The 24,726-nt window shown below is 44.8% G+C and overlaps 1 protein-coding gene across 1 annotated transcript; it reads right to left on the reverse strand.

The window, feature by feature from the left end:
• Window positions 1-648: 648 nt before the first annotated feature.
• On the reverse strand, window positions 649-23,686 carry LOC308158929 (ras-GEF domain-containing family member 1B-A). Its single transcript, XM_080532646.1, has 14 exons — window positions 23,474-23,686; window positions 18,033-18,215; window positions 17,694-17,816; window positions 17,262-17,399; window positions 12,416-12,628; window positions 12,033-12,107; window positions 11,080-11,175; window positions 10,856-10,958; window positions 9,301-9,380; window positions 7,750-7,845; window positions 5,160-5,255; window positions 4,609-4,732; window positions 3,637-3,709; window positions 649-2,296 (listed from the first exon to the last, which is right to left on the reverse strand). The coding sequence occupies exons 2-14, from the start codon at window positions 18,207-18,209 to the stop codon at window positions 2,272-2,274; spliced, it is 1,419 nt and encodes a 472-aa protein (XP_080388772.1). The 5' UTR covers window positions 18,210-18,215; window positions 23,474-23,686; the 3' UTR covers window positions 649-2,271.
• Window positions 23,687-24,726: the final 1,040 nt, after the last annotated feature.

Genomic DNA, 24,726 nt, shown 5'->3' on the forward strand with positions numbered 1-24,726 from the left:
CCTTGTCAGAAGATTTTGGTCAGTGGTACAGATATGGGCAGCTACTGTTTGTTTACGTGTTTGGTGTGTTATTGCACTCCTGGCTACAATAAAGTATTTGCTGATTGGTTTATGAGACACAAATGTATATTATATTATTACCTCTCTATCTTCCACACAAGATAAACCAAGTTTTTCCCATATTGTCAGCGTCTTTGAGCCTCGGAAAAGCGCTATATAAATACAATGAATTATTATTATTATTAAGTGTCTCTTAATGAGGTCACCATATTGGCATATTCAGTATTCCTTAGTGAATAAGGCTTATTCGGTGGTGTTGGACAGACTGCTATACTACTGCTGGAGGAGTTTGACTACACACAGGAACACCTTCCAGACTCTTGAATAGCCTTTTGTAATGAATTGCACAGCAGGTTTCCAGAACACACCGCAGTATGATTCTTCGTGTAGAATAACAAGAAATGGGCTATGTGACATCAACATAGGCTATGTGAAATTTAAATATGGACTACATGCATTTTACATCACAATGGATTTCCAGTCCATTCATTTGAAATCCATAAGTAGGGGTGAATGAGCGATTCTTTTTCAGCAGTACCAAAGCTGCCCATTTATGACACAAAATACAGTTTGTTCACGTCTCTCCTTAAGCATTCTTTTATTAACTTTGTCACTTTCTCTTTTAACACAACTAATGCAGTTATAAACAGTTCCTCTATTCCATCTTAACAGTCAAAATACAAACAGATAAACACAGGAAAATAATAATTATTTACACAGTAAACCACAATATCATTCTGAGGGGAAAACAAGCGAAGACAAGGCAAGCTAGACATCAGTCAATGTGTTTAACTTCATAGTGTGCGCTAGTACCCTGAAAAGTAAGTGTTCTCATACAAACCTGTATAAAAAATATTTGTTAGGTCAATATCTGATAACTAATGAAGTATGTTATGTACCTAGTACAAAATTAAATAAGAACAATAAAACAATTGTAAATATCAGCATACTGAAATAACACAGCTACAAAGAGGATCATAAATAAAAACAAAATATGGTGAAAATAATAATAATAATAACAATATGAAAAACACAAAAGCCTAAAACGAGGATAGAGATGTACGCGTAAACTGATAAAACCTACAAATCCTCTCACTTTCATTCACTCTCGCATCTTTGTCATCATTCAATAGACATCTCCATCATTCTATCACCTCCCCATTACTCATTCACCCCTTACTTAGAACAACCACCAGGGGGCAGCAAAACCCCATTGCATCTCTACACAATCATACGAGGAGGGGGGGTAGCTAGCTCTGTCCAACTCAGTCATGATGGCTAATCTTGACGTCTTGAAGCATATAGTACTCCAAGGCTATATTTATTCCGTACAGTGGCAAGTAGCATAGCCATTATAACACTGTTTATCAGGGACATGGACATGCTATCTACACACCTCCATTTCTCCTCATGTTTGACTGTTTCATTGATAAAGGATGGGGGGGGGAGGGGGGTCCTGGTTTGGAGTATTACAAAGCTTTATACAACACAAACAAAAATGACATCATATTTGTATTTAATGCACTCAGTGCATTTTGCACATATTTATCAAAAACACTCCTCAGAAAAAAAGGGTGGTCGACTACATCGGGTAAGAGAAACGCATCACTCAGGTATCATGTAGAAAAGGAAACGTACACAAACAAACAAACAACAAAGAATGATAGCTTCATATTTCAATATCAATGCTGCAAGTTAGCTCACACACCAATATACAGAACAGATTTTCCAGTACTTGAAATGCCGGCTTTTGTTCTTAGAGAGCAGCTTGTTCTACCCGTCAGGAATGAGTTAGCCAACCAGCAGCAAAACTCCTACCTTCTGTGAAAAGTAAAACATGGGGACCTTATTTTGATTTATTTTTTGTCAAGGGACTTTTTGCATTGTCACCCCAATGATGTTGTTGGCTTTTGGCAGATGTGGTGGACAGCAACAGTATCTCCCTGGGTTCTTCTCGTTGCGATGGTCGTAGCGTTGTTCTTTTTAAAAAAAAGACTACAAATTCATACAAAGAGATGAAAAAAAGCTGTCCTGAAACATACAGCGCAAAGGGCTTCATTAGAAATCCAACGATGGAGGACACAATATGTCCTCTTCAGCAAAGTAGAGATTGTCGTTTTCCCTTCCAAATGGGGATACTCTTATTTGGACAACAACGGGGCACGGCTTGCTTGTCAAGAGGGTTCACTTCATTCTGTATTCTTCAGAATGTTATACTCTACTTAGCAGAGTGGATCTGTGAAAAGAATAGGAACAAATCTATTAGTAATCATTCTATGCTTTATGAATACAGCAGTATGATGTACATATTAGTTGGTTGTCACCAACACTTGATACTTATATCATAGCACATTGCACTCTAGAATTTCAGAGCATCAAGAACACCTTCACCTCATTCTACCAAATCCATTAACTACAGGTGTTACTAGAGACAGACAGCTGCTGCTATCCAAAGAGTAGGTAAAAGATCCTAAATTAACAAGAAATAAAGTGCCACCTACATACTGGCACGGTTGGAGTCATAATGCAGTCAGTCTATTCTTATCATCAACACAGAAAGAAAATGCAGTTGATCCTTTGCAGTTCAGTGCTAGAACCACTCTTCTACTATATTTTGTTTTCTTTTTTTTCGACTATTTTCTATGTTCTTGCTGCCTGGTTAGAATAGGGTTAATTTCCGTCAGCCCCTGGCTGAAACATTGATGGAGCACATCGCCAGGGTGGTGGCACTTTTCTGCTGACACGACCTGACTGGAATAATGTGACAGATCTTGTCGCAGTGGGGGAAAAGAGCACCAGGCAGAATGGCTGGAGAGCTATCGGGAAACATGACTGGAACGAGAGCCCAGTAGTTTCTTCCAAGTCCGCCCACGCACGCACGCACGCACGCACGCACGCACGCACGCACCGAGGTCTGGAGTCAGTCTCGGACATGACATGTTTTCACCTTTGACCTAATGTAGCAGATTTAGGCATCTGTTGTGAGTTGTTTGTTTGAAGACTTCTGGCTTGCATCTGACAATTATTTATTATTACTATTATTATTGTCCCGTGCATAAAAGATGGCAATTTCACAGGACATTTACCAACAACTGTCTTTTTGTCATAGAGCTTAGCTTAAGAAATAGCTGTTAAAGCATTAAATGACATGGATTGAAAAAATAGACATGCTGAGAGGAAAAAATCCTCTTGGCTTGGTTTTCGTCATGTAACCTTGTGACTGACACACGCTCTGCGCCAACTGGGTAAATATCCCTTTGTCAGCTCCCTAGGGCTCCCTTGAACAACCCAAACCCAATTGAACAACGCCAACTATTCCTCATCCATCTTCCTCGGAGGTACATACACACATATTACACGCCCAAAGCGGTGTGTGATGGCGTGAATATAGTGTGTGTGGATATGTGTGCGTGTGCGCTTGTGCGTGTCCGAATAATGGTGTGAACAAAGTGTGTGCGTTATCGACTCGCAGGCAGGTCAGCGTGCGTCTGTGACCTAAATCCCATTGGATTTGCGTGGCTGGCGGGGAAGCGCTGTGACAGCTCTGATGAATGGGGCTGACCCCGGGGTACACACCTAAGAGACTTCCATCTGTCCTTCTCCATGTTGTTCTCAGGCCCCTCGCTCTCATAGGAGGCCAGATACAGCGCTGGGAGGGGAGAACACAGAGAGATCCACAGATGAGCATCTTTTAATCAAAACACAGCATAACAACATTAAACATTTGACTGGTCACTGTAGATTGGCAGGTTTTATTTGTTGTTGATGGACGTGTCTCTGTGGAAAAGTATAGCAGAAATATTCTATACTAGCCTTTTTTGTAATGATTTATTCGAAAACCATCCAATTTATAGCCTTGGAAGCATATTTTTTCCCAACTAAGAATACAGGTTATGCAACTCTACTATGCTCTACTGATGGTGCTCTAGTCTATAGGGTCAAGAGGCTTATGTGGACCTCCCTGTCTGGCCTCATAGCAAATTCCTGCAGTTATGACACCCATTGCTGCCAGAGGTGAGAGAGGTACTGTATCTCCAGACAGTAAATCTGTGTGGACCAAAAACAGGTCTGGGTAGGATCCTAATCTGTGAGTGTGTGATAAGTGAGTGATAAGGATTCAGGCCAATGAGATGGCTCAGTCTGGGATTAAGGTTGTGTGTGCCAGAGGTGAGGGATCAGGTGTCGTGCCAGTGCCACTCAAGCAGGGGAGGAGATAATTAATGAATGAATGGTCTTTATTGTCATTGCTATAGTACAGGTACCAAACAACGAAATTTAGGAGGGGTGGCTCCCCTGGTGCTAGGAAAGAAAAAAAAAACTAAAAAAAACACAAGAAGGGAAGGAGCTGGTTTACATAAATAAAGGCTATGTAATACGGGTTTGTGTGTAAGTAGGGTAGAAACTTAGTTCAGTTCAGACCCGACAGGCACTGAAAGGAACATGTAAACATAACTTTTTGTTTCCCAGCTAAAATTAGATGTTCACGCCTCTCTCTGTGTGTGTGTGTGTGCCAAGTAGTGTAATGGGGGGTATTTATATTGGACGTACCATCCTCGCTGAAGACGGGCGCGGTCAGCAGGTACTGCAGGATCTTGCGGTCCTTTTCAAACGGACACTCCACTTTCTTCCAGGTCATGAACTCGTTCACCTGCTTGGCCATCTCCCAGAATTTCTGCAACACAGAACCACACCGTTAACGTTTACGTTTATGGTTTTTCCCCTACCACTGAATTGTTTTTTCTCTGCCTAAAACATTTTGGCTTACATAGAAGTGAATAGTAATGGTAATGGCAATCCCCACCTAAGAACAACATCGGGAAACACCGGTTTATGACCAGCACATGTTTGATCTCTAATAACAAAGAGAAAGCCAGCTGGGCTTTACGCAAGCAAATACCACTTCCTCATTCTCTGTCAGTCATCTGAGAAGCTCTAATTGGACAGATTGGTTACTATGTACTGTTGTTAATACACTGATATACAGACTCCCACAGCAATGCTATTTTTTAACTGGCGGGTTACGCAAGAGCCTTCATCATTATGCTTCTTCTTGTGTCTTACTGTTGGGGAATTCCTTTTCTAAAGTGTGCCAAACTTACCTCAAAGTTGACATGTCCATTCTTCAACCTGTTGGTACATCCTTCATTCAGGAAGTAAATGTCTTTGATCAAAAGGCTGAAGAAGGGGATGACAATCTGGAAGAAAAAGAAAAGGGAAAATAGGATTTAGTTTTTGCTGTATAGTTATTAGGGGGTTTCCCCTGGGTGACACGGCACAGGCAAGGTTTCAGTGTCTATTACCACAAACACATCTCCCCAAAATTCTTAACACTCGTAAAGGAGAAGTCAGACACGAAAAGGTGGTTTCCAAATAACAATCCTCCCGAAGACCCTGAAATAATTCACAACCACATCCAAACACCGATTTAGGTCAGCAAGTGATTTGCTTATCCCAGATAGCAGTAAGGGGAAATCTAAATGGCAGATTTGGTGTGACCAGCCATCCCCCAAAAGCCAACCAGGATGCTTCTAACACCACCTTATCACCCTCACATGCCCACACCACACATGAAACAGTCATGACATCAGGTGCTCTCAGAGGATGTGCAGGGGGACAACTAGCAAGAGCTCCATAAAGAGAGGCTGCCACACCTCGTCGGCTTCCCCCGCTCACGGTGAGGGAGATTGGGGTGGTCGAAGCTGGGCAGGCTGCGTACTGGAGATAAGAGTGGAGTGTGAGAGGGAAGGGGGGGGGGGGGGGGGGGGGGCGGAGGAAAGCAAGCCCTTGACAACAGACAGGTGCTCTGGAAGTGCTTAACACTCACGCAACTCCAAGTGACGACATGTGGGCTGGTACATAAACCAAATAAGAACAGTGCATGCCCCGAAACACAGGCCGCGCAGTGACAAGAACAGTATGCACTGCTTAAAAGTAGAACAGTATAAGTGATTTACACAGCAGGAGGCAGAGGTTAGGTAACATCCTGAGAGAAACCCTCTTGGAAACCCCACAGTCCTCAGTCCTCTCCAGGTCGGAGAACGGAGGGTTCATTAAGAGCTCTTTTCTTGCCGTCCTCTTCGGAGTTGGAATGTTCCTTTTGTCATCTACGAGGGTCTATTTTGACAAACGATGTCCGTGTCATGTGCTGTCACTGGAGAAAGGCTGAACTGTCTTGTAGAGGGAGCGGAGACTGGCGTATCGCAGTGGAGACGGAGCACAAACAAGCATGTGAGACGTCGTGCCTCATTTAGATCAGTGGCTTGCTGATCCACGACTGCCAAAACGTTATTTTATCAATCCGCAATCAGCAACACAACATGAACACAATTATGTTGGCTTTCGCTTACTTAGTGTCATTGGTCGACAAAATCAAAAACAGATTTCAATTGAGAGCGGGAAAAACATCCCAAAAAGTACACATCTGTCGTGCATGGAACAATCCATAAACAAACCCCCCCCCTTCAAAACACACACACACACACACACCCAAGAACAAGTCACAAGGGCAGGAACATTCCAGTTTGCCTGAGAACATTCTGTCTCATGACCCTTGTCTGTCCGTCTATCTGTCTATTAGGGCGAACCAACCACAGCCTTTCAGCATTTCAATTTCACAGGTATAGCCTACTACTCTCTCCCCCCCCACCCCCCCCCCCCCCCCTTACACACACACTCCTCCTCCATCAAAGATATTCAGCCAAACCAATACATATTGACAGTACACCCAGTATGTCAACAAACACTCTCCCCTCAGTTGGCATCACTAGGCTAACCGCTAACTGTAGGCTAACCGCTAGTGCTGGATTGGAACAGGCTGGCCGGTTCACACGCGGTCGGGGTGGGAGACGCAAGCGAGCAGAGAACATAATGTGAGCTGGCAGACGGCCATGTTTTTTCCTATTTCTCCTGAAGGGAACAGAACATTTGATGGAGGAGGAAATGGGGGCCCTCCTGTCTGTTTGACGTCAGTCAGAGCGTCTCGATTGACCCATTTATGACTCGACCTCAGCGCCCTGTGCTTCAAACTGTTGTTATATAACATTTGAATCCAATCAAAAGTCCCCCCCCCCCCCCCCCCCTCCCCGAGTTGTTACGTTTAGTGTACATAAGATGGGAACACTGCACGCAGAGGATAACAAGAGGCAAACGGCCACACAGAAGTCTCTCGTAGCGGGCAGGAATGCTTTTCAAGTAGGCCTATTTGTCATTCCCACTGCGTTCCCTCTTGTTTTCTGGTCACAGAAAAGTGCAGATGCAAACGATACAATCTCCACTTTTTACGTAACCATTAATTGCTGCTCATCAGCTCCAAGTGAGAGAGAGCGTTTGACAGTCCTCCCACGAAGCAGCGCACAGCTTGCGTCAATCACTTCAAAAGTGTTTTACATGAATGTACGAAAAAACAATTAGACTGCCGATGTATCATACCCTCATTGGTTACATAAAGAGGGGGTTACTAGAACTCGAAAAGCAAGAGAAACATTCCATTTAGAAGATCGGAATCTATATAATTCACTCAACTGCCTCGGTCCGCATTGCTGGGACAAATGTGTCAAATGCATTGAATCCTATCAGAAGACTAACAGCCAAAAGAGAGGGAGAAAAGTTGTTCATAAGTAAAATGGTTTCTATTCCCCCCCCAAAAAATTGGGACCTTGGTTAGAATAGAGTGAGTCTGTTCATGCGTACCTTCTCTCTACTGCTGTTGGCCGTAATCGACCTCTGTGTGGCTCCTCTCAGCGCTGTTCTGTAGTTGTAGAAATTACTGGAAGGATCCATCTGGTGCTGAGGAGAGAAGTAACAGAGAGTCAGTTTAACAGCAGGCTTAAGCCTGCAGTGCATGCTTTAGGTTCCCTGTCAAATCTACTCATAAACGGCCTGCAATGCATCCATAGAGAGATGGCAATATATCCTGTTGGTTATTCCACAGTTCGTATCCTCTGAGAGATTATGGATAAGTGCATTGGCAATATGACTAATACAAAAGGTAGGCTAATAGAAAATGTGCTGTGGTGAGTCATTTGCAAGGCCCCAAAGCCATGTCTTCCACCCTTTATTGGAACTAGGTAATCTGAAACCCCTACTGCCCTCCACAACCCCGAAAGGGTCTCTCACTCGTGGAGGACGACTCCAGCTCAATGACTCAATCAATCACTCACTGTCCCATGTAAACCATCTCTGTCAATTTGAGTAGATGAACAGAGTGGGAGACGGATGGGGCTATCAAACTAAGACTATAACCTCCATCAACCAACGACAGGGGGAGAAAAAAATAAAACTAAACAACATTTCTGCTGCCACAACAAAAGCAAGGGCAGAAACAGAATGCCTATGTCCCGAAGGAGGGAGGTGTGGGGGAAAGAGAGGGAGAAAAAGCGGCACGTTTGATTTCTCTATGATTCCACAGGGACCCAACCTGATTTATCCCTTTAATCTCTCCTACTTTCCATCTCCTGACTTGGGCAGTGATGGGATGTGTATGGCCGTCTGTTGGTATGCCTGACTAATCTTCCCTTTGCTTCATGTCTGAGGGTCCCCATTGCCCACTATGGAGCTGTGTGATCTGAGCCCCAGGTGAAGCTCACCGTCTAGGGCTATCGATCTCAGAGGATACACACACACCCCCCCCCCCTCTCCACCCACATGGGGAATTCGTGAAGACTTCTGGAGTTGTATTGACTAATATACAGTATTAGCACTTCAAAAAGCCCCTTGTCCACAAGAAAGGTGGAAAGACTATGCACTGATACTGCTGGCTGATTATGTAGGTCGATTGTACAATGCATACGCTCAATGAGACATATTTTGTGCAGCAGGTGAATACGAAAGGGAATGGCTTTGAAAGTGTCACCGAACAGTTTGAGAGGAGTAATTCAACATTCGTCATGCGACAACAATCTTGCTCTGAAAGGATTTCCCCTATAGAATCAACCTACAGTGGATCCATACATTTCAGTTGTGTGGGTGATTTGTCGGCCATGTATTACAAAGTCACAAAGTCATACAGGGCGTTAAGCTATTCTCCAATCCACCCACACACTCAGATGCTGTTCCACATTCATAAGCCCTCCAGTTGGCCCATCATCTGCCTTTGTCATTTCAACGCCCCACTCATTGCCACAAGAGCTGCCACACACACAGACACAGACATAGACACACACACACACACACACACACACACACACACACACACACACACACACACACACACACACACACTTAAAGCATTTATGGGCTTACCTCCAGGATGTCAAACTTGGCAGTTTTTACTTTGTTCCAGGTCTTCTTCAGTCGAGACACAGGACTCATATTCATCCCAGCTGCACAGACAGGAAGACAGAAGAAAAAGTGAGAAATATGAGAGCACACACACCAAACACATGGCTTTTTCTCATTCATTCATTGTCAGACAGACACCGCCCCCCCCCTGCAGTGGTCTCCCTCTCCTCTGTTCTTTCTTCTTTAGAAGTATCGTGGCAAAGGCCAATCGAACAATAGTGTTAGCACACGCCTCACTTCCCCTCCCAACACTCTGTTTCCCATAGTAATCTAATGAGTGTTTGTGTGTGTGTGTGTGTGTGTGTGTGTGTCTCTGAAAAGTCCCTTCTGAAAGTACTTCTAAAAAAACGTCCTTACACAATTTCCTTAATTCCCCATGGCTATTTCTGACTTAAGTTCCATTCATATTCTAACACCATATCAGAATGCAGACATCCTGGAAAATGTGACCGTAGAAATGCGAGAAAAGAGAGACAGGGGCATGCGAGTCTGTCAGAACGTGTCTCGTCTGATAAACAGCTACATTCCCTCACAAAGGGGAGCTTGTGTGTTGACAGGTGTTGGTAGCAGTAAACCCCATAGGGACACACTCCCTCTCTCTTTGTCGGGGCACTAATGTTAAGTCTCATCCCATTCAGCCGTTTACACAATGTCAGACAGCAGCGCTGAAGAAACAGACAACAGTCAGGCCTGAGACCTGAGCCTTTCCCATGATTTGTTTGGTCTCTTTATCGTCACTTTAATATCTGCCCATTGGGTCCCTAGAGAGGAGCTTTGCCAGAAGCAAAGGCTGGGACAGCTGGCTCTCCCTGACTCTACCCCCCCCCCCCCCGCCCCAGTCTTTCCACTCTCCCACACCACCCTCTTTCGCCTTCCCTGGCCATGCCTGCCAATGCCCCTCTCCCTCTTTATATCTCGCTCTCTCTTGCTCTCTGGTCAGTGCTGACCATCTGCCTACGACAGGGTTAAGTGTGCCTTTCCAGCTGCCCCAAGCCGCCCCCCCCCCCCCCCACACACACACACACACCCACTCCCACTCCCACTCCCACACCCACTCCCACTCCCTGCCCCAAGCCTATAAGCCTGACCAGCTGCCCTCTTCCCTGGCTTGGACCACAGACCTTCTGGACCTCAGCGGATGCCCCCCCCCCCCCCCCCCCCCTCCCCAAACAGCCCAAGGCAAGGACCCCAACTACCTAGGGTGCTTTGTGGGTGGGGAGGGGGGAGGTCACAAGCTGCGAGCGATCAAAGAGCTGTGAGAGACACGATTCCCTTTAAAAGTAGTCAGAATATCATGGATGATCTTCATAAACGAAACAACAACACAATAACTCACCGACTCGCCGTGTCATTTCGGGTAAGGGCTATAGGGATTAGAATGGTACACAAAGTCTCTCTGAATGGCAAATTGAATTTACTGATCAGATTTCCTGTTGACAAAAACAGCTCTTTGTGCAGCAAATGAGCTGGGGAGCGAGTTGTCGCAAGGGGAGGGAGAAACAACACAACCACTTACAAATAATGGCCATGAGGGAGTTGAAGTTGCCGATGTTGAAGCATTCCCGCGCCACGTCGATGAAGAACTCGATGACTCTGGCTCTGTGCTTCTTCTTCACAGGCTGACGGGGAACGGAAAAGAAGCACAAGATAAACCCTCAGGGCACAAAATGGAGAAGGATAAAAGGAAGTTAGCTTAGCGTCAAGAAAGTGTTTTCGGTTGGCGAACAGCTAGCTACTCACCATGCAGATCTCTGTGGCCACCATGTAGCTGAGTCTGTTGAACCATTCCACGTACGCCTCCAAGTTTCTAGCCTTCTTGTGATCGCCGAAGCAGCTCTATAGCAAAAAAAAGTATAGAAAGACATGCAATTACCACTACAGCTTATTCCTATTCAGGTACATTGTTGCAGAGTGATGGAAAACAGTCCAAGTGCAGTTAAACCAGTGAATATGATCTGGACCCCAGATCTACATGCAATAGTTGATCATTGCAAGCCTAACACAATAGAGTGGTCCTTGAGTAGGAATGTCTGTAGTTCTAATTCCACAAATTCCTTTGGCCTTACACCACTAACCCCCAGACAATGACCACGGTGAACAGCCCCCCCACCACAGCCTCCCCTCTTCCGAGTGGATTCTTCAAGAGGGAGGCTAGTCTGAGGTACAAAGAAAGGGCGCCGAAATCCCTCCCCCCCCCCCCCCCCCCCCCAAATCTCACTGTTGCTTAGCAGCGGAATGGTGAGCATACACGGACTCTACACGGCCCCCCAAAACAAACCCTCGACAGCTCTTTGTGGCTGAGTGGTTGCTAGGCGATAAGGCCCAAGCATGCTATCCAGACAGTGGGATGTTTAAGGGGAAATCTTGATGGGGGGGGAGGGAGAGGGGGGGGGGGGGGGTTAGCGGATATTTGAACTACTATGGTATGTCTGGGATTCACAGTCTACTGACACAAAATGAGGTTCTTGCATTGACCCATGGGGTCAGTTTCCGGGTAGTGTATATAAAACAGCAGTATGGAACAGAAACTAGGTCTTTCAACATTATGAGGTAGATGGACAATTCGCTGCTTCTCTGAATTTAGCAATCAGACAAAGTGATAGCCAACAGTATTGCATAACGTTGGCATGTGCTTGGCTGTTCTTTTTCTGCCTCGGACGATGACCTATCCTGTATAAACATGCAGACATTACCTTGTCATTGTCCAACGGGTCCTTTTGAACGAAGGCCTGGACGAATTCCTCAGGCCCGATGTAACTCAGTCTCTCCTGAAAAGGATGGCAACACGATAAATTCTATCTGTCCGTCTTTGGTCAATGTTCATAAATGTTTTGCCAATGTCATCTTAAAAACATTGGCCTGGTTTCAATTGCACATTGACTTTGTATGGACATAACGCAGCAGAGAAATACAATCATTTGATTTACATCAATACAAGGGTGAACAGAGGTGAAGAAAACAGTACAAGACTCTCTAACAACTGTGACAATATCAAATGTTTCATGGTTCAGCTGTTCTCGTGTTTTCCCCCTCTCTCTTGATTAAGTTGAGGTAGCTATAAACGTGTTTCTCTCACCAGCTCTATGTGGGTGAGCTGCTGGGCCACTGTGAAGGGGTCGTTGCAGATGGAAAGCATGTCCCTCTGGACGGCCTGGGGCTTGGCCTTCAGCACGGTCAGCCTGTCGGTGGCCGTAGCGTTGATCTTAACTAGCGCCTCTTCGTATTGACTCAACGTGGTCAGCTTCCGGATCAGGGTCTGCGTCATCTGATGCACAGCCTTCCTGTAGAGCTGGAGGACGGGCGAGGGGTGGAGAGAGGAGAAGAAGTCAGTTTCTCACTCTGGGTTTATTACAAATGCTGGCACGGGTGAGAGAGAGAATCATGTAACAATCATTTCATGTAAAAAATGGGTTAAAGGGGCAATCAGTCATTTTTTTTTCGTGAATGAAATTGAGTGCCTACTTTTCTCCAGCCCCCCATCCCTCAGCTGTGTATCAAAAAAAGTGGCAGGGAATTGCGGATTGCACCTTGATGCCGAGGCTGGAGGATTAACAAAAAAATACACATGTGTCTAACTAAGACAAAGCCAGTGGGATAGCAACACCTGCCCCCTCTGGGATTTGCAAGTCAGCGGAAAAAAGTGTGTACTGAGATAAGTGGTTACAGCACAGCAAAGCTGGAACATTTTGCGAAATCTTGTTTTGGGAGCAAAGTGTCCGTTGGCTACACCAACAACAGATGTGTCCTCTGAGACCAGGCCAGTCACTGTGTTACATAATCCCTCTTCCTGAAGGCTAATAAAAGACCTTGCCGCTTCAATAAACGTAACAGGGGACCATTCGCCAGACCCGGGGTCAAGGGGCCAGCGTATAGTTAAAACCTCCCATGGTCCATAACTTAATACAGCACCGCATGCCATTAGATAACAGGGCCCTGACACACTTTAGGATAGTGGTTGCATAACATGCGTGTGCGCGTGTGTGTGTGTGTGGAGAGAAGCATGGTCATGGCCTCTTTCCATACCACTGGTATGGGTTACATTAAAAAAAGAGAGGGGCCCCTTTTTTTGTGACCACATCCCGACTTCACTTCACGACTGCCAATTCGCCCAGAAAAACTAGGTTCTGCAAACAAGTCCTAAGTTCAGCAGTGTGGGAATGCAGCCTTGCTTTATGAACCATCCCTATGATGGATGTGAGGCTAGTGTCAAGCCAGCAATCAAACCTCTCTCCCCCTCTTCTTGTTCGAGGCGTCGGTGTGCCGAACGGGCACTTGGGAAATTGAACGAAGGCCCATCAATCAGTTGGGAGTGGAAGAGGGGAGAGAGATCTTTCTCTGAAATCCATTTATCAGCCCTGGTTGTAATTTTTTGTGTAGCCTGAAGTGCTTGTATTATGGCTGATGCACGATGCCACACACACACACACACACACACACACACACACAGACACACACGGCAGAGGGGACAGACAGACTAGAGGTGGGCTGTTGTGAGTGCCGTTTGAACCAAGCGAGAGACTAATCTCTAATCTGGAGAATAATTGTTTTCCCTTTTTCTAATCCCACTTTTGTTGGGGAGATTAAACACTTGGGATGATCCCTGTATGTCAGATTTATGCCGAGGCCTCCATGGTGACATGCAGGTATACAAAAGGAAACATTATCTTTCTTCAACAATGGGGCATGGAACACCACATGAATATAATAATATAATAATATTCATAAAAACAACTATTCATTTCCTTATGGCTTCTCTGTTGTATGGCCATGGACAGTAGAACCAGGCAAGACACCAGTGAGAATCTCCCTGGATGCCACTTCAAAAGACCACCATCTGGTGTGGCTTCTGTCTCCACCACAAATAGAGGGGGCTCTCTCTAAATATAGAAACAACTCTTGGAGATAAGAGGCCTGACATTTTCAAGCAGCGGGATGGCTTGCTTGTTGTAACAAATGACGTGGCGAACAGGACTAAGCCAATGTGCCCTTTTCCCTACGCTTTAACCCTGGCATCGGATAGGGCAACAGACGGTCTAGCCACACGACGACCCCCTCCCCCCCCCCCTCCCCCATGTTATAGCCCAGTTAGCTTCTGCCCCCACCCTTCGGCCTTCTTTTTCCTGGCTCTGTGACATCACTTCCTGCCGAGGAGCCCCCGACCCTGGCCAGCAGGCTCTCTCTGGGTGTCACGACGGCCAAGCAACTCTGAGCAAGTGAGGACCTAAACATAGGCATGCTGGAATACAATAATTCCTGTCTTAGCGATATCTTTCAACACACAATTATTACCTGTGCAGACTTGTATACTATTCATCTTATTATATGTATTTTATTATTTTATTCTGAAAGCTGTACTCGTTGACAGTACCTGTTTTGATTGAATACAGAGCTCTTGGTTCCAAAACAGATCATACTTGTTTACATACAGACTGCTTCTGCCCTATATATCCGACCACGTCCATAATGACAGTCTTAGTAAAAGTTCAAGGGCTAGCATGTTGAAGTGTGGTCTAGGACGCCGCACTGAACAGATGTTATGACATCTATTCTAGACTCTCACCACCACGATCCTTTCCTGAAAGCCAGGGAGAAATAGGCTGCAGTAGCATTGAACTCAGGACAGGGTGCTCGATTTTGGTAAGCTTACTGGTATATTACGCATTATGGTGGTAACCGAAACCAATACCACCTACTTTACACCGTCATCAGAACACACTGGGTCATAGACTGAGAACAGCGTGATTCTTTCAGAGAAACTGTCCTAGTCGGTTGGCCTCCAAGAACTGAAGTACTGGAAAGCACTCCCCCATTGATCTCAAGCAGTCTCATGCTCAATAATAAATAGGAGTTATTGTCTATGACGCCACGGGCAGAGAATAATGTGACCCCACCCTCCTCCACTTGCTTGTGGCGTCTGGAACCTGCTATACACTCACATGCGCTCTACAATTCAAAACAAATGGATCACACAGTGTGATTCACACTGTACCAAACAGCAAGCAGCGCCTAGAATTGCATGATACAGCTACTGTGTAAGAACATCAAGGACTGGATAGATGACTATGGTAGATGAACACATATTTGGAGCTAGCAAGTGAGCTAGCAAGGTATCACACAAGGCTGCTCTGTCAAAAGGGGGTCATACTGTATATCCAGCTACACCACTGATAGGAATCGGAATCTAGCAGCCAAACATTACCCGACCAGTGTACAGATTTTGATTATCTTGAACATCAAACTGGTATTCATTGCCAACCCGGGTGTAAACAACCTGTTTTGTGGTTTAGCAGGGCGCTGACCCCAATATCGACTGAGGGAAAGTGAAAATGGGATCTCCAATATTTCAGTTTTTTCCAGCGGTTTCACTATTACACCAAATCGACTTCAGCCATGAAAACAATCAATGTAGGGTGAGTATGAAGGGCTAATCTAAAATCAAATATATGTGCATGAATGTCCTTGGGTTTACCGTATATTAATGTCTATGTGTGACTGACTGACTGACTGACTGGAGGGTATCATCACTATGTAGGCTGCCATTTACTTTAGTTGTGTTGAGTCCCCAAGCAAACATTAGCCTGAGTAGCTAGATAGTAACAGTAATCTAAGAGGCAACACAAGGATAGAAATAAACATCCATATGAACAGGGGTGGGGGGGTGAGAAAGCTTGTGTGCGTGCGCACGTGTGTGTTGGGGGAGGTTGTCACTGAATAGAAGGGGGCGTGTTCTTTGGGTTGTGGCTGAGAGAGGATGTCATCCAGACAGATGGATGTGTATGTCCTCCATCACTGTGGGCCTAACTAGCCCCCTGCTGCCTGTCGTTACCTCTCCCACTCCCCTTTCCAGGCTATTTCACAGGCACAACACACAGCCATGTGAAACCACTGGGTTACAGCGGCCCGATTCATAACCGCTAATGCTAACTGAATTATGTGTTCCAACTGTAGCAAATGTGTTGACTCAGGTAAGGAAAAGATAATGGAGCATGAAGGAAAAGAACATTTGCTAACGGATCACTTTAACCCAATTTGGTGTGAGAATACTTTGACTGTGAGGTCATCGCACCCTCAATCTTAATGGAGAGCTTTAGGGCCATGATGTGGCAAAAAGAAAAAAAGAGATCACTTAAGAAAATGAAGCAAAGCTTGGTTAGCAACGTCAGCTAGCATCTGCAACATCATGGTAACACTTCTCTTTTTGATGCTTAGACAGCATGAGTCATCGTGTTTTTTGTTAAAATCACAGTGCTGGGCCTAAATGTGCTGCAGTGCAGGTTTTAGCCATTTCTACATTGATGGGGAAAGATAACAGCTGGCATAGGACAAAATGTCCTCCCTCCCAAAACCTCCATTAAAACAACCTTATTATGGAGGGAAACCAATGCTAAGCCGGTGACATTCAACTCAGCACTAGTGGAACAATTTAAACGCTGCCTAAGGAGGAGCACCAGAGTTGACAAAAAGCCGCCGGGCTTGCAAACAATAGCTCTTTTCTCTTTATTCGGCCAGGCTTGAAAAACTACTCTGTGGCTAGAGCAAACTCCCCCCCGCATCCCTATCCCACGAAATCAAGCACCGGCCTCACTCCACATGCATTCTCCAACACTGCATCACACTGGCAGATCCAGGTAAACAAAACGTGATACGCTTGAGGGGGTTTTCCTTCCATGAACATGATCCTTCTCTTCCATTCCTTTGATGCTCTCTCGCATCATCATCTTTCATTACATCTCAAACAAATAGTTACGACTGTTTGCTTTTCCTGTTCTCTTCCCCTGTTGTATTTACCTTAAAAAAAACAATGAAGAAGACCTGACCTTTTTGAGACTCTTTCTGCGGCCAATCATGTACTGATGTAATGATGATGTTAGATGATGTACTGAGGAACTCTGGGACAGGCCAGGTTCTGTGGGAGGACTGACCTCATCGCCGCTGGCTAGCCGGTGAGTCAGCTCCTTCAGGCTGCGCATCATCCGCTCGTCCCTGAAGTCGTAGGGGAAGGTGTCTGTCCACTCCGTCAGCAACTGCAAGATCTTGGGGGCGATCTTCCGGATTCTTATCTGAGGATACACAATGCAATACATCCAAATCAGAAAATGAGCATGAATAGAATTTACAATCAAGGATGTATATCTATAGGCTATTTTCATATACTTTACGGCTAGATGACGGAATATATTCCAAATCTTCATCATCATGGAAATATATCCAGTACACAAATACAATGTTATGTTTCTGAAAAGAGAAATGTTTGGAGACTATGGCCTTGTTTGAACTTAAACTTGAGGCCATTTAGTGCAAGAGTGGGAAGGGGAACAACGGGAGCTTTTGGGGGGTATGGTGATGTGCCGTACCTTGTCAGCTTGGGGGTCACTGAGTCTCTGGTGGTCCACACACAGGTGACACACCTTGGACATGAGCTCGTAGGGGTGGATGAAGAGCCGAGAACTGAGCAAGAAGGAGAAGATGTATGTCCTCTGTAAGGGGAGAGAAGAGAGAAAGAGAGATCAATAACAGTAGAAAATGCAGGGTCCGGGTTTAATCCTCCCCTGCTGTCAAATCAAAGACGAACCAAATGTGAAAGCTGATAGTAGGCTATAACTAAACATACAAGCAAGTGAATTCATGTGGAAGAGATCTTATGTGGTGTGTTTTGGCAACTTTCACCATAATCGAAAGTAATAGCAACTCACGTCTGGGTAGTAGTCCATGGATGGGACCAAGTGGTGAATGAGGGCCTCCAGTGACCCCGACACCAGGTTGTTGTCATGGTAATACAGCCCCCCGTAGCCCTCCTCCTTGGTCTGGTAGAGGTTCTTGTTATAACCGCTGGTGCCAAACATCCCCGTGAAAGGTGGGGTTTGAGGCATATTGTCCTGTGGAGAGAGTGAAGAAAAAAGAAAAACAGAGACTTGTCAGGACAACAACAGCACTGTTATTCCGGATATTTTCGGCCAGCCACAGGAGTGGATGTAGGCTGCGAAACAAATCCAAAATAGCCAGCCAGGGCCGATATTCTCAAACACAAACAGACATTGGGGTTTGTTTGGAATATGGTTGGCCTCAGCCATGGGAAGCTTTTTGCTGACATTTAAGGAAATGGTCTTCTATGAATGTCTATATCACATTGCAATATACTGTGATGATTGTATAAAGCATCTTTGTTTAAATGACCTTTGCATCCTTTTAATTCAGGCTAACCTCTATTGGAGACATCAGCCACTGGTGCTTTCTACACTTCCTAATCCACCGTATTACAGCAGTGTAAGCGGGCATTCTGCTAGTGTCTTGTGCAACAGTTTAAGACCTAGCCTAAATAATCTCCCTCAAGCTGGGTGGCGACACAGTGCATCCATTTACAGAGGACATGATAACCACCCAGGCAAACATGTTGACTGGAAAATAATGAGACTCCTGAACAGAGCCTTTCTTATTTCACCCAGACCGGCCCCACACATATTCACAGAAACAGAAACACACACACTGCGCTCATTGATTTACAATGCACATGATGATAACCAAACAGGTTGACATTTAAAAAGGCGATTCATTTGTTTCAACCCTCCCTCACCCCCCTCTCTCTCTCTTTCACCCTCACACACACAAAGGAAAAGAGACACCAAAACGTGTGGGAGCTTGAGAGACTCAGGAGGGTCCTGTGACAGTGCATTGTGCATTTGTGCATAGGGCAGCGTGGCCTCATAGGGAGCAACGCTCCTCATCTTTCCCCCACCGCACGCTGTGCACACGAGGGGTGTATGCGCACCGGTGAATGAGTCTGTGTGCTCATACGAGTGTGTGTTAGTCATGTGAATGTGCTCATGTGTAGCCGGTTCCCCCTATGCATGCATGTGTATACTCATAGTGTGTGTGTGAAATGTGGGGGTGCTCCTGAGTCCCTGAGAGTGTGTATGTGCCCAATGTGAGGGTACAGTACAGTATGAGTGCATGTGATGTGACCTTGTGGGTGTGTGTGAGTGAGTGAGTGTGTGTGTGGCTAAAGGCACCTGTGCGTAAGCAAGCAGGAGTGTTTATGCCCTCATTAGTGTGAGTTCTCCCCCAGGGTATGAGTGCCCCAACCACCTTACTGCCAGGTCCATAGCGTGCCAGCACGAGCTAATGTTCCACCCCCCCCCCGCACCCAGTCTCAAGCCCAATCTCCTATACGCAGGGGCATTGGCTCAAATGCCAGCCAGACTCCTGGAGACTCCTGCCCCAGAAAAGAACGCTCTCCCTTTGAGCCACCGGGGGCCACACAATGGGGCCTTTCATTGGGCTGGCACGGGGCGCAATGATACCCCTCGACAATGGGCCACCCTGTGGCGGCTGCCTATTCAGGGAGCCATTTAGGCCATTCCACCGCACGAGTGCCAGGGACAAATAGGGGTGTATCATAGGGGTTGCCAAGAGAGCCAAAGATGTGATTGTCCACACCCTATATATATATACACACACACACACACACGCACACGCCTTCTATAGCTGCGGGCGTGCACACACGCACACACACCCCATCGCTTTTATTCAGACAAGCATAGCAATTTACATCAGAATGGGCAGTGTGTGAAGTCAGCTCAGCAGCCTGTGCATCTGTCGCACCATGTGGCTCATGGTGTGAGTGAGATCATGGGGTGGGTGGGGAGAGTGGAGGAATATTGATGTCAGGGCAGGAACGCACTCCTATAGCATAGCAGAGGATACAGATGACTAAGCTCAATCATAGAGCCCTTATTGCTATTTTTCATAACCCAACAGTTCCATATTTGATGATGCTTTCAGTTGGGGTTTTGAATGATCACATTTTTCATTCCATATGAAAGGCCTTGGACTGGTGAGATGTTTTGTCTTGAATTCCTTGAACAAAAAATTAATCAGAGCAAGTCTGAAATAATGACGAGGCAACGGCATCAAATACCACATTCACTCTCTAATCTCTCAGTCCCTTGTGTCCATAACAGCCTCTCTACCCCGCACCAAATGCAGGGTGCTCAGAGCATCTGTCCCTGTGTGTGTACACACGTTTGTGTGAGTGCGTGTGTATATTTGTGTGTGTGTGTATGTGTGTGTGTCTCTCCACACAAGCCCCCAGAAGAAGGATTGAGGCCACACTTATGTATAGGCAACCTCAAAGTCTGCCTGGAGGCCAATATGGGGGGGGGGGGCGGGGCAGGGTGCTACCACCACTCCCAAAGCCAAGCCCTTTCTTCTCCCCTACTATAGATGCCAGCTGCAGCACCAAACATAGGCCTAATCCTATAAAAGTGTAAAACAAAAGCACGAGCCGATTACAAACCGGGACATCTGAAACTATTTACATTTCGGTTCCAGGTGTCAAGTATACTGGGCCACATGTCGACTCCTTTGGCGAACAAAGACAAACATTAGCATGTTGATGTTGGTTTAGGCTCGCCACTGAGTGGGTGGTAGAGGTAGACAAACAACCATCCCACCGCCTCACTCGCTACCAGAAATAGCCGATTGTTTTGGTTTCATACGTATATACTGTAGGTCTATAGCTTTGATGGTTGCATGGAATGGAATGGACTTTATTTGTCATTGCTACAGTACAGGTAACAAACAACGAAATTTAGGAGGGGTGGCTCCCCTGGTGTTAGGAAAGGGAAAAAAAAACACATTTAGAAAAAGAATAAAATCACAAGAAGGTAAGGAGCTGGTTTACATAAATAAAGGCTATGTACACAATCCACTGTACTATACTGCACAGATAGTCAACTAGGGTTGTCATATTGCACAAAGAGTATTTTTTCACGTTATTTAAAGTGTCACAGTTTGCAGGCTTGAAATGTACATGTTTCATGTGTAAATGTACATGTTTCATGTGTTTCATGTGTAACCATGTAGCCTACTTTCAGCCTATATCAAAATCAATAAGAAATTGGTGTTCAATTTTGCTTTAGTTATTTTTGCCAATTACATTTGTTACTATAAAAAAGTGAGATATTTCCTGAGTGTTATTTTAGTCATGGTTCAAAATAACATATTTACGCATAGCCTGTGTTTACACTGATGGAAATATGCTCTCACTCATTCATTGGCCTTGTGCTTGCCTACTCATTATCACATGGTGAGCAATTTCTCAGATGACTGCTTGGGTGATAAGTTGAGTCAGGATGTCTTGTGGCAGTCTTGGGCGCAAGGGGCTTTCTCCCCCATATTGAAACTGGAAGATGTGCAATTAATACCATGGAAATGAAACTGTCCTTTTACTAGCTAATAAACCTGTGAGACCATAGCCTATATATAGAAAAATATATGCATTCACTACAATGTAAGTCACTTTGGATAAAAGCATCAGCTAAATGGCATGATTATATTCAGTGACATGTATTAGCCTATATTACATTCTTCCATATGTAAGGCTTCGAGGAAATGTTCGATAAAATGGAAAGGGGAACGGGGCAACATGAAACAAGGAACTGACACTATAAGGAACAATGCCATAAAGATGTACATCTCAATGCCCATAATTTGAGCTGATGGGTTACACAACATGAGCTGCCGGAGGTATTGTCCTCTCCTTGCAGAGCAGTCCTCCCTCATAGGTGTGGTGGTCGGAGAGGCCCCCCCCAAGGGCATAAGAGCATCACCCCCGCCCTGCCTATGAGGTGCTAACGACTACTCGTGAGAGGCCATCACTAGGAGGCTGGGGTCATAAAACCATGGACAGGAAATCTTTCCCACACTCCCCGGTGTAGCCAAGCAGAGTGAGAGACACTCGGAGGAACCTAAATCAACAACCGCCCCCCCCCACCTCTTCAATTTACACAATTTCAGGCATGAGGAATCTTGCACACCCACAGTATGAGGAAATGTAGGATGCTGGAGATTAGCTGAACTGCTGAGCCACTGAACCTATGCTGGGTTAAGCTCAGGCCATAGGAGTAACCCAGGTGAGGACGTGCCATGGTGGTGGTTAATAGGCTACACAAATAAAGTCACACTGAATGAAGTCAGCGTCACAATACAAACTCAACCCCCCTGTGACTCACCATATCCATGGTTGCCACCTCAAACATTGGAGTCGACAAATAGTCAGTATGTAAGCGGAAGTACTAAGTAATTTGCTGTTAACTGGTTCCTCCAAACACACGCACACAAAGTATGTGACAATTAATAATGAGTTCCCCTAATGATCCCATATACTAGATATCTAGTAACTAGAATGTATAAGTGGAAATGCTCACCATTACTATTTAATGAGTTAAGGATAGTGGTAATTAGTGTATAGTTGCTACATTGGTGCTAGTTGGTGTGAGTAGACCATTTCACTGCTTAACACACTGAGCCTCTTGCAATACTGCAGTATTGTCGAGGCATAATCATTACCAGGTCAAAGTCCTGCCAAATCACCAGCCAAAGGATTGAGCATGTCAGCACATTACACAAGACAGCATTTACAATCAAAGCTACTTATAACCAGAAATTGCATAAGAACCTGAGCTAAAACCGTCTAATGTTGTTTTTAGAAACATCTGGGATTAACTTGGTTTATCCCTTTAATGTCTTGGGGGGGAGATGGGGAATCCTCTTAACCATTAGGTAGTAGAGGTTAAACATACTCCACTATGAGACTAATCATCACTAAAAATCACATTATAAGAGTAGGCTACATTCTGTGAGTACATTTAATCAATTACCCCCCAAAATATATCAGTGAAAAACGAAAGTTAATTTGCTGCCATCAACAAGGAAAATAGAGATCCATAAAGATGTGTCAAGTCTCCTCTAATTCACAATGTAAGAGGTTCGTTCAATTAAATAGGCTACTAATAAACGTAAGTGTGCGCATCACAGAGGCCAACAGGAGTAAACGCTTTTTAAAATGATGATGATGCAGGTGCCGTGCGGTAAGACAAGCATGCAAAACATCCAAGCAGACAGGAGCGCTACAAATCCATTGAAACAGCATACAAGGGAGTATGAATATTAAGGAATATATTAATAATATTATTAATAATAATAATATTAAGGAAGTATTGAATACATTATCAGTATCACTACACACCGCAGAGGCAGAAAACAACACTATACTAGTTATAATAATAATAATAATAATAATAATAAACTATTTAATAGTTAGAGAACCCCCCAAAACCAAACGGAAATATCTCACCTCAGAATGAAAACAGCTTAGAATCCGTAATATGTTTTCCCACTCAAAATAAAGCGAACACTTGCGAGGACTCTCTTATAAGCGAGTGAGTGAAGTTTCAAACGATTATATTCTGCAGCAGGACTCCACGGACGGTCTATCAATGCAGCATATTACTTGCAAATTACAAGTAGAAGCAATAATTCCAGGTTTCACGAGCCTTTGGTTGACCAAAAACATCCACTTCGATATCTTAACGATAGCCTGAGTCAGTGCTGGCTGTGCCACGGAGGTTCGCACGCCACGAGCGTATTGACTTGTATGAGCACCGACACCGGGAAAGCCTGCTAATGACTTGACTCTACGGCAGACTCGGCAGCCAATCAGAGAGCAGGACGAGCGAGTAGGCATAACCCTCAATCATCACGATCGGGAGCTCCATCAGTATGCAATATTAGGAAATCTGTATGGATATAATTGATAACATCAATGTTGGGAAATGAATACACTATCGTCGTGTATATATGGGAAATATTTTGAATGTCAAAGTGACATTTGTTCATTGTTGGAGTACTTGGAATGTGAGTTGTGACAATTGTTTAACAAGCATACATCAACAATACTGAGTTGTAACTTCTCCGAAAATAAATAAAAACAACGAATTATATGTTTATATCATATGTTTTGCCTAAGGATGCACCACAATGATTTACTGTTATTAAAATCCACATTTAAGCACAAGGCATGTTGTATGTACCAGGTATGACATTTAGTTTGATGCTTAAATTAACAAAACAATGTTTTTTAAAGAAACATATCCTGCAAAATCAGGTACCACCAAATAATGGCATTACATTATTACTGCATTGATAAAACTCCATAATTGTTCTCACTCTTGAAACCAGACTAAGAGAAACTGCACTTTCCCCTACCAATACCAATAGGCTATACCTTGACAGAGACCAACATTGCTAAGAAAACCTGGAATTCTTCTGTACCCCTTCAGTTCACATACTCTCTCCCCCCCCCCCCCCCCCCCCCAAATACCAGAATCAGTTCACACAAAGGTTCTGTCTCTCGAATGGCAAGGAAACAGGTCAGTGAGTGAATTTGGCTTTACAGTGGCTGCTCTTCAGAAGTGTGTTTCCGCACATTAATTCAGAGCAGTAGAATCACAGTGAATCCTTCCTATATGATGCCAACATTCATAAAATAATCTGGTATTACATAGGTTTACATTTTACAGGCAGTAATCCAGTTTCCCCAACCCATTT

This window comes from Nansenia antarctica, assembly GCF_963989245.1.
Source record: "Nansenia antarctica genome assembly, chromosome: 5".
Classification (NCBI taxonomy): domain Eukaryota; kingdom Metazoa; phylum Chordata; class Actinopteri; order Argentiniformes; family Microstomatidae; genus Nansenia; species Nansenia antarctica.